Source organism: Corylus avellana, chromosome 3 (genome assembly GCF_965113065.1).
Source record: "Corylus avellana chromosome 3, dhCorAvel1.hap1.2, whole genome shotgun sequence".
NCBI classification, from domain to species: Eukaryota; Viridiplantae; Streptophyta; class Magnoliopsida; order Fagales; family Betulaceae; genus Corylus; species Corylus avellana.
This window is the reverse complement of record NC_142492.1, coordinates 22,753,681-22,764,845: the sequence shown is the minus strand read 5'-3', so window position 1 is coordinate 22,764,845 and position 11,165 is coordinate 22,753,681. Positions and strand designations below refer to the sequence as shown.

Sequence of the window (11,165 nt, the reverse complement as noted above, 5' to 3'; positions counted from 1 at the left end):
AGAATCCTTGGAGCTCCTCGTTCTCACAGATGACGGATAGAATTAGAGAACTTGAAGAGGAGTGGGCACAACAAAGATGTGCAATGGAAGAGGAGCGGGCAAAACAAAGACGTGCGATGGATGAGATAGCGAAGCAGATTGAAGAACAAAAAGCTCAGATAGTAGAGAAAGATGTCATATTTTTGGCCTATTTCCGCCAGCTCGAGGCCATGTTCGCGTCGACCTCTGGATATGCGTCCCACAGAGGTAATGATATATTTTGTGTTGTTTTTATAACAGTTGTTAACTGTTAAAAACAACTGTTAGAAACCCCTAGTTTTCACAAAAGTCCCAGATATCAACGCTTTGTTATAGCGGTCCATTTTAGAACTAACGTATATTTGCATCACTGTATAGATTAATTTTGAATTTTTGTATTGATTATTATTGATTCACAACTCATTTGCAGGTAATGCAGATTAAGCGTTGGGGGATGACTGTGTTGAGTTGAGCGCCACACATCGTTTATCATCACTGTTTGTTAAGTTCTATATATATACTATTGTTTATTGGGTTGTATATAGTTAGATTAAACTATATATTTGTTGAGACTAATTGGAACTTATTTCTAGCAGATAGTCCAGAAGTGTTTGATTGTATATTTGTTTTGCCTTGTGTTGGAACGTGTTTTCGATGTATATATATGTTTTGTTATGTGCTGTGTTGGAACGTAGTATGTGTGTTGAAATTTTGTTTAATGAAGTTGTGTTGGAATTTCATATGTATTGAATGCATTAGAAATTGGATATGTATTAGATATTGGATATATATTATTGGATATTGGATATTGGATATATATATTGGATATTGAATATATGTATTGGATATTGTATATATATTGAATATTGGATATTGGATATTGAATATATATTGGATATTGGATATTGGATTGAATTGGATTGGATAGGATATTGGATTGGATTGGATTGTATTGAATATTGGATTATGTATTGGATATTGAAATTGTAATTGTATTTGGATATTGTAATTATATTTGTATTTGTAATTGTATTTGGATATTAGAAATGTAATTGTATTTGGATATCAAGTTAATATTGGAATTGTAATATTTTATTCAAAATATATATATTTGACGTGTCAAACGGAGTGACACGTCAAAAAAGATTGCAAAATTTTTTGACGTTCTGAATTTCAGCAAATCAAAAAACTTTTTGACGTGGCAACAGTGCCATGTCAAAAACTTTTTTGATGTGCTGAACACTGCCACATCAAAAAATTGTTTTTGACATGGCTGTGTTCACACGTCAAAAACTTTTGTCGTGGCGATAGTGCCACGTCAAAAAAGTTTTTTTTGACGTGTCGTCTCCAACTCGTCAAAATTTTTTGACGTGGCACTGTAGACACATCAAAAATCTAGAATTTTTGACACCCCCCGTTTTAACCGTTGAGAAACGTCAAAAGGCGCATGTCAAAAACTCCTAGTTAAAAATTCATAGCATTTTTGTAGTGTAGATAGGATTAGATGCCAATACAACGGCTCCAAGATTGTCACGCCAGAGCTTTGGTGGAGAGAAAAGGGAGATTCTCAACTCATTGAGAAGCATGGGTAACCAATATAGCTCAGCAGTGGCAATGGCCATAGATCTATACTCCGCCTCTGTGCTTGAACAAGATACAGTTGGTTGCTTTTTGGATTGCCAAGAGATTAAGCAATTGCCGAGAAAGACATCATAACCACTTGTGGATCTTCGGTCAATTGGATCACCAGCCCAATCAGAGTCACAAAATGCTTCTAGATGAAGAGGTCCCTTAGTGAAAGACAAGCCATAATCTGGAGTGCCCTTAAGATACCATAATACTTTCTTAGCTGTAGTAAAATGAGTTGTAGTAGGACAATGTAAAAACTGACAAAGATGATTCACTGAGAAGGATATATCTGGTCTTGTGAGAGTGCAATATTGAAGTGCACCAACAATATGCCTATATAGGGACTGATCTTCCAATGGTTCACCATCAAATTTAGTCAATCTTTTGCCCGAAGTGCATGGAGCAGAGTAAGGTTTAGCTCCCTATCATGTGAACTCGATGTAGAAGATCAATAATATGTTTGGATTGGTTAATAGACAAACTTGCAGAAGTACGATATACAAGTATTCCCAACAAATATGACAAGTTACCCAAATCGTTCAACTTGAATTCAATTTGCAATTGTGAGATGAGATCATTGATGCTGGATAGATTATTTCCAGTTATGATGATATCATCTACATATATAAGCACAAAAATGGTAAGGGAATCTCTATAAAGCAAAAATAAGGAAGTATCTATCAATGATCCTGTGAAACCGAGTTCAAGTAGAGCTTGAGTAAGTCTATGGAACCAGGCTCTTGGTGCCTGTTTTTAGCCATACAAGACTTTGTGAGGTTTGCAAACTAAATCATGATATTGAGGATCAACAAATTCTCTTGGTTGTTCCATAAAAACTTCTTCATCAAGTTGTCCATGGAGAAAAGCATTTGATATATCAATTTGCTTCAAAGACCAATTATAATGAACAACTAATGCTAGAATCAATCTCACAGTTCCAAGTTTTATCACAAGACTAAATGTTTCTATGTAATCTATATCATTTCTTTGTTCAAGCCCTTTTGCCACTAGCCATGCTTTATACCTTTCAATGGTTCCATCTAGTTTTTGTTTGAGTTTATACACCCATTAGTTTCTGATGACATTTCTACTGTGCAGTCTTGGACAAAGAGACCAAGTGTGATTTCTTGCAAAGCTTGGAACTCACTTTCATGGCAGCCAGCCAATAGGGATTTGAGGCTGCTTGAGTAAAGGTGCTCGGCTCACTAAAGGTAGAGATAGATGTATGCATGGCTTTTAGGGGATGTTTGGTTGAGTAGTATAGCTTGAAATCAGTAAAAATTTTAGGTTTTAGGCTGCCTGTTTGGGATCTAGTAACAATATGAGGTGAGCTTGGTGGATCAATCAGGGTCGGTAGTGAAGAGATGGAAGGAATATGATCTTCTAAGATTCGAAGAGGTGTGTCACAGGTAGGTGTTGGTGTTGATTCTGCAGTGGAATCAATGGTTGTAGGTGAAGTAGGTAGAGAATTATCATCAAAAATCACTCTAGTTGGTGTAACAAAATATGTTATCACAATTGGAGTGGATTCTGCGGGTAAAGAGCTTGATGTTGGTATTACTGCAATGGGAACAATTGGAGGGGATAATGGTTCAACAGAAATTGGTTCAGTTGTGATCAAATCAGCTGAAATATTGTTAACTTCAATGAACTGAGAGAGTAAAGGAACAAAAACTTGATTCAAAGGAGAGTTACTTGCTGAAGCCATGTGAGAGGCAGTACCTTGTGCAGGAAACAAATTCTCATAAAAAATCACATGCCTTGAGATAAAGACTCGTTTGGTGGAGGTATCTAGGCACCTATATCCCTTTTGATTTAAGTAGTATCCTAGAAAGATGCATTGTCTATTTTTGAATTCAAGTTTGTGTCTATTATAAGGACGAAGAAGAGGGTAACAAGCACAACCAAATACCTTTAAATTACCATAATCTGGTTCCTTATTGTACAGTTTAAAATAAGGAGTATACCATTTTACAGTTTGAGTAGGCAATCGGTTAATCAAATAGAAAGCAGTATGGCAAGCCTCAATCCATAATTTAGAAGGTAAATGAGATTGAGTAAGAAGTGTAAGGCCAGTTTCTATGATATGTCTGTGTTTTCTCTCTGCTATCCCATTTTGTTGGGAAGTGTGAGAACATGTTATTCTATGAAAAATACCATGAGAAGAAAGGAAGTTTTTGAATTGCTGAGATGTATATTCACCCCACCATCAATCTGGAGCCGTTTGATCTTTGTTGAGAGAAGATTTTCAAGTAAACTCTTAAACTTGACAAAACAATCAAATACTTCAGATTTTAATTTCAAAGGAAAAATCCATGTATATCTTGACAAATCATCTACAAATATAACATAGAATTTATAACCACTAACAGACACAACTGGAAAGGTCCAAAGATCACTATGAACTAATTCTAATGGAGAATTGGTAACATGAGTTGAATCCTGAAAAAGGTAGTTATTTGCTTTTGGCTAATTGACACGACACACATAAAGAAAAACTAGACTATAAATGACTGACATGAAGATGTTGATACTTGAGAAGACGCTTAAGAACTTGAAAATTGGGATGTCCAAGTCTGTTGTGCCAAGTGACTTCACCAGCTTTGACTCCAAGAAAGGCAACATGATTGCTGTGTTTATTGACTCCAAGAAAGGCAGCAGGCTTGCTGTATTTATTGATGAGAAATTGCTTCAGCTGAATTAGGTATAGACCATCCTCACTTGGCCCCTGCAATATTATCTCCCCCGAATGGTTGTCCTTTACAAGAAAATAAGAATCTGTGAGTTTGAAGTGGCAATTACTATCATGACAGAAGCGATTTGTTAAAAGGAGATTAGTTGAAACATCAGGACAATGTAAGATATGTTTTAGATGAACAATAGTGTTTTGGAGTTTGAAAGAAGAAGAACCCGTATGCGTAATGGGAAGAGAGCTACCATTGCCTACAACAACCTGTTCTTCCCCATTGTATGGCTGTTGGATTGTGAGATTTTCCAAGTCAGTAGTGATATGGTTATTAGCCCCACTGTCAGCTAACCAGTCATCATCTTCACGGAGAGCATTGGATTGAGTAGTCATGGCTGCAAGCTCGCTTGGAGGGTGTCTTCCTTGGTAGGCATAGTCCATGCGATGATAACAGTCAAGTGCTTTATGGCTTGTCTTACCATAAATTTGATAAGGAATCCGATTAGTGCTATTAGAAAAAGGTAGAATTTGTTTTATCTGAGATTGAAGCACGATTTGTTTGCTGAGAAGAATAACGCTAATCACCATAAGGCTTATGTGGTTGATTACGTGTAGTGTTCTTGCTGATTTTGGGCCTGTGAGTATTTGGCTTTTGAGAATAAAGCGCAAATGAGGTGGTCTCATATTGTTTATTCTGCAGCAGTAGAAGACGTTCATGGTTGAATATGGTAGACTGAAACTGATCTAGAGGCATAGAATTGTTATTTGTAATAAGAGAGAAGGTAGTGATGAAGGCATTAAACTGTGGATTCAGGCCTCCAACAAGGTAACAGATAAGATCTTCCCCTTCAACTTTCTTTCCAACAAGAGCTAGTTCATCAACAAGGGACTTGGCTTCTTGTAGATACTCAGAGCAAGTCTTAGTTCCTTGATGAAGGGTTTGTAATTGGTGTCGTAGTTGACTGATCCGTGTCCTAGAAGGGCATGCAAAACGGGTAGCTTCAAGTCCCAAGTCCCTTCGACCCCTCTGGGATCCTCAAACTTACTCACCACCTCAACTTCTATTGCTTCCCCTGCCCCTGCAGACCCATTGGCCCCAGCGGAGCTCTCATCCTTCTCAACTACCGGCTGCGGAGGTTCAGCTACCCTCTGGCCTGCTTCCGGTTCAAGTGCAGTTGCAGTTGAGGCTGAAGTTCCAGCTCCATTGTCTGCTGAGGCCCTGGCGGTGGAGAGGAGGAAGAAAGGCGTCTTGGGCGGTCTGAGTGAGAGGTGAGGTTTGACGGTGAGATGGGCTTTGGAAGATATAGAGGGAGAAAGGGATGGAGGGTGGGTTGGCAGAGAAAACAAGGCCATGGAAATGGACATGCTCTGGTTGGAAGGAGGCTTGGGGGAAGGGGTTTGATCTCTCAGAACATTTTATGGGTTTTTTGGGCTATCCGTTTCCCAGCCTCAGAAATGGCCAAATTATTGGTTTCTACCTTTGTATACTTTCGCAGCTTCGATGATAAGATAATAAACAGTGAAGTTAATTGGGGACTTCCCCGTTGGTGGCCTGGGAATAGCATCATAATTTCCGCTTTCTTTTTTTCTTTTTTCTTTTTTTTGTCAAAATATTTGGGTAAAATACTATATATATATATCAGGCACTTTTCTTGACTTCAACATAATTCGAACGGATAAATTCATGGCCACAAAATTTTCGTAAGAATTGTGTTAGAAATGTATAAAAATGAAACGAAAATTAGAAATTAAAAAAAAAAGGAGGGGAGGGATGGGGAAGCCTAGTACCTTCTATTTCACATAATTAATCTCATTATTTATTTTCCAATTGGTTTTAAGAACATTTCCAACAATGTTATGCATTTTACCTCATTAAAAAAGCATTATTCTCTATTTTACCTTCTATTATTCAATACAAACTCTAATATCATCTCAAAAAAAAAAAAAAAAAAAAAAACTCTAATATATTTTTTATTTTATTCTCTAGTTTATTAAAAAAAAATTACCGTTTTTTAAAACCATCTAGAGACAAGGGTGAGAAATGATTGTAGCTAAAAAACGAGAGATAAATGATGAAAAAACAGAAGAAGGAATAGATGGATATAATTTTTGCTTCATATTAACTAAATGTACACGCAATAGAAGTTTTAGAGAATATGTTAGAGATGCTATGAACGCATAATCCAATTCGGATAATAAAATAAAAATTATATTATAGGGCATGAATTACAAATTACATGTTAGAGCACTCACATCTTGCTTAACCAAATAGTTTTATTGTTAATCCATTTAGCAAAAAAAACAAAAAACCCACATCTGACTAGCCAAAGTGGCTAAGACAATAGCTCAGCAAATTTGATGAGCACTCTAACCCAACAATTCATATATAACAATAATAATAATAAATTTAATCTTGTTATCTCTCCTCTTTGGGAATAAGAAGAGTATATAAATAAATAATATTTTAAATTAAAAAATAAAAGTTAATAGCTAAAAAGTTGGGTAAAATGTAGCTACATCTTACCCAATATTTTAGCTATTAAAAGTTGATAGTTAAAATAGAAAAAGGTAATCATTTAGCTAAAATTTAGCTAAATATTTGTTGAGTTGGATATGAATACTCTTAGCTTTCGAAATATTCTCAAGGAATTTCCTTGGTTAATGGGCATTTGTATCACAAGAAATAATAGAATTCATTCTCATTTCAACCATCTTTATTGTGAATGAATGAATCTAGCATTGAATTTGTGTGGAATCCACATGAGTGTATAAATCTAATAGTTAATTAATTTATTGAATTTGTAGAATGAGATGAAAAAATATAAAAGAAAATATTGACGTGAATCATTTTTCTTTTATCACAAGCATTTTAATGTCCATTGTTTGTGAAGTAATGAGAATAATATCATATTTAGTCCATATAATCGGTATTTTTTATTGTGTAAATTAACTCTGATTCAGACCTTTTAACATATTTAATTAGAAAGAGTTATTAAGTAAGCTTTAACATATTGTTATGTTTAGATCATTTATACCTAACAATTTAAAACATTAATCGACAAAAAAGAAAAGCATTTGATGTTGACGACGACGATCATCAGAAACACTGATGTGTGGGTAATTAGCGACGACAAATGTTGTTGCTGATGTGTGCTAAATGTTGTTGCTGATATGTGCATCATCAGCGACGACATTTGTCGTCGCTGATGTGTGAGTCATCAGCGACGACATTTGTCGTCGCTGATGTGTGCTAAATGTTGTTGTTGATATGTGCATCATCAGCGACGACATTTGTCGTCGCTGATGTGTGCGTCATCAGCGACGACATTGACTTTAACAAGCATTTTCAGCGACAAACTTTGATAATTATTAGCGACGACATATGTCGTCGCTGATAATTATTAACAGCGACGACATTCTGTTTAGTCTTTAACGACGGATTACTTGCAACGACTAGGAGCGATGACCATAGTCGTCGCTGATGACCATCAGCGACGACATGTGGGCCTTTAGCGACGACCCAGGGTCGTCGCTAAAGAGTTATTTTCCTGTAGTGAAATTAAAGAAAGCTTAGTCTGCGCATATATCTATGTTCATTCTCATTTTATGAATTGCCATTTGCCTCTTGTCTTTAGGGACGAAATCAGGATATTTATCCAGGAGAGTCGAATATAATGTTAAAGACAAAGAAAAAATAAATAAATAAATCTTTTTTACTCTCCGTAAGGCCATATCCTCTGGAATATGTGAACGGTTAAAATATTCTTAATGAATGTGATTTTACAAACATGGCTAAAATATTTGTAGCATATTCAGGACCCTTAAATAAATGCACATGCACTCGATTCTGACAATAATAAATACATATTTTAATTATTTAAAAATAAAAATACACATTTAAAAAATAATAATTTTGCATCATGAAAATGGAGGTTTGTTAAATTTATGAATTGGTACAAGAATAAAGAAAAATGACAGAAACTATTTATCAAATATAATTTATTTCTCAGTTCTTCTTTTTTGCCTAAGTTTACATATTCTTTTAAGAAAAAAAGGAGATCGAGAATAACAATGTACGGTCGACAGCCCCCATTTAATTAGGTTAATAAAGCCTGTTATGTTCATCTTAGATTGTTGACAAGGAGATTAGTTTTCCGCACAAAAGAAATAAAATAGAGTAATGCTACATAATTTCTCATTCTTATACTTTTATTTTAACAATTTTCTAAGCGACTTCTAAAATTATTACTAATTCTAATAATAATTTTTTTTTTTTTTTTAAAAAAAGAAAAGATAATAATAACCCAAGAAACATTCATTAAAGCTTTCTAATACAACACACCAATCTCACTCCAAAAAAAAAAAAAAGAGCACACCACACTAATTAATCTCACTCCAAAAAAAAGTACATAAACCAAACTCTTGCAAAGGAAAAAAAACAATCGTCACACCAAATTGCAAAGAAATAAAGTAGCATTCTCACTGGATCGGAATAGCTCACACGATCGACTTATTCTTCTTCTTCGCTTCTCACGCAGACTGGTAGCATGCACCAGGGTGTCTCCTTTTATAGGCAATCAAATTGCGAGTTCTCCTTTTAGTGGGTACGTAGTAGAAGATTAATGTAGAGAGAAGAGAAGCCGTGGGGAAGGTTTGGTTTGTGGAGAAGAGAGGGGGGGGGGGAGGGGGGGGGGGGGGGGGTGGGGTTGTTCAGATTGTGTAGAAAGAAAGCAAGCAAGCAAGAATTAATATATAATTAATTAATTAGCATGCATCATGCCACCGACCTATCCTGTATGTTAATGCTGAGACAAACACTTTGAGTCTATATATCGGAAGAAAAATGTTTGACTCGCCTGTCCATAAATAAAATAGTTATCCAAGGAAGAAAATAAAGTGGAATAAACGCTTCACCAAAAAAGCGTATAAATGAAGGAGCATTTAGTAACGGAGTTGAAGCGCGATAGCAAATAGAGAGGAGTAGAAGGAGGAGGAAGAGCAGGAGTCCAAGCAAATCATCAGGAGGAAGGAGGTAGAAAAGTACAAAGTTTGTTAGGAAAAAGGCTGCAGTGTTCGACAAAAGGAATGAATCTTCATCTAGGCTTAGGAATGAATTAACTTTAGTACTAGTGCTAGCGTTGAAGCGGGCAGGGCAGTTGAAGTAGTGATTGGCACCGGTAACGTTGATCGGATTCAGGGCTGTGAAGTTGAAGTTGTGATTGGCACCGGTAGCGTTGATTGGGGCTGTGCAGTTGAACTCATTGGGTTGCTTATCAGGGCTGAATGCTACTGGGTAGGTGACCGTTATTAGCAGTGTAGCAACAACCAGAAGGGTATTCCGCCTCTCCTCTGTTATAACTGTTTGCCGACGACGTATTCCTATATAACACTTCTCATTAATTTGGTAGAAATTTTCAAATCCAAGTCTGACATGATGTTGTCGTAGCATAACTTTGAGAGGAGATATTAAGTAATATCCAAGTCTAGTTAAACGTCTGGGAGGATGTTCCCGTCGCATGAGCATACCACCGATCAGTCAGTTGTCCACGTCGGCCTGTGTTTGGCGTTCCAAGATGTTAAAGACCGTATCACCCTCTAAATTCTTGGCCTTTAAATCAACAAATCCTCTATCCAGTAACAATGACACTACCTGCAAGATGCAGAGACAAGTAAAAACCCAAATATTGCTAAACAAAATTTTAGAATTCCGACAAAAATAAAAGCAAATATATATCACACCGAAAGCTTAAGTAAAAATTCTGAAGACAATTTTTTGGAGATTGAATCCTTTGGACAACATGATAGACCTCCACTATACCAACTCTAGAAAAATTGAGTGGAAAGGACTTGCCTCGGGTTGATTTTTTGATACTGCAACGTGCAACAGAGTGTTGTGTTCTTCATCCTTCCAATATAGTAGTTTCCTCTCCCACGATGCGGCATCTTTAAAGCAAGCTCGCTGAAGCCATCCAAGCAGGAGCCGAAAAGCTTCGATCTTGTCATATTTCAGGACTACATGCAGGACATTCTCTCTTCGAATTGTCACATCTTCAAGAGACTTTGGGCAGCCTTTAGAAAATTTGGTTAAAAGATCGAGGTTTCCAATTTGAGCTACGTAATGAAAAGGAGTCACACCCTCTCTTCCTTGAACACGAACAAGTTCGCTATCAATATCAAGTAGCCGGTCCACTACTTGTGTTAGGTTTCTTTGCAAATCAGGGCTTTTTTCAAGCTCATGGAGCTTTTGCAAAGCAAGGTGCATGGGGGTGAAGCCATTTTGATTAAGCTTCCTAGCAAATGAAAGTTTTAACTTCATGATTTCCATAGCAAACCTGGTGCGTCCCGTAGATGCGGCTATGTGTAAATGAGTCTCAACAAATGGAATGTCATCGATTCTGTCCAAAACATTTGCATCTTTTTGTATCAATTCGTACAAGGTATCAATGTTTCCTTGCTGAGCAGCATCCTTCAAACTCTGATCCATTAAAATTAAGAGGAGAGTGAAAATCAGACAACTAGAAAAGAAAAAGAAAAAATGCTTTAAGCAGTAAAATCTTGAAACTGATTACTAATACAGCTACTATAAGGAGATGAGGAGAGTTATTAGTTACTGGGCAAATGAGAACATTAGCTTGTCCTCCTTTTATAGGATTGGCTGGGAACGATGATGAATCTGATGACACTAATAGACCCTTTAAATAAAGAGTAAACCAGCAACTTGTTAGGTATCTCAAATGAAAAATGCTAGCTTACTTTATAAAAAATAATTTTATAAAGTGATGTGACATAATATATTAGATTTTTTAAAATTTGAATTTATCTCCACCACAAT

The 11,165-nt window shown here is 36.2% G+C and overlaps 1 protein-coding gene across 1 annotated transcript; it reads right to left on the bottom strand.

Moving 5' to 3' along the window:
- Positions 1 to 9,869: 9,869 nt before the first annotated feature.
- On the bottom strand, positions 9,870 to 10,817 carry LOC132174169 (uncharacterized). The gene is made up of 2 exons (XM_088514415.1): positions 10,152 to 10,817; positions 9,870 to 9,983 (listed from the first exon to the last, which is right to left on the bottom strand). The coding sequence occupies exons 1-2, from the start codon at positions 10,815 to 10,817 to the stop codon at positions 9,870 to 9,872; spliced, it is 780 nt and encodes a 259-aa protein (XP_088370541.1).
- Positions 10,818 to 11,165: the final 348 nt, after the last annotated feature.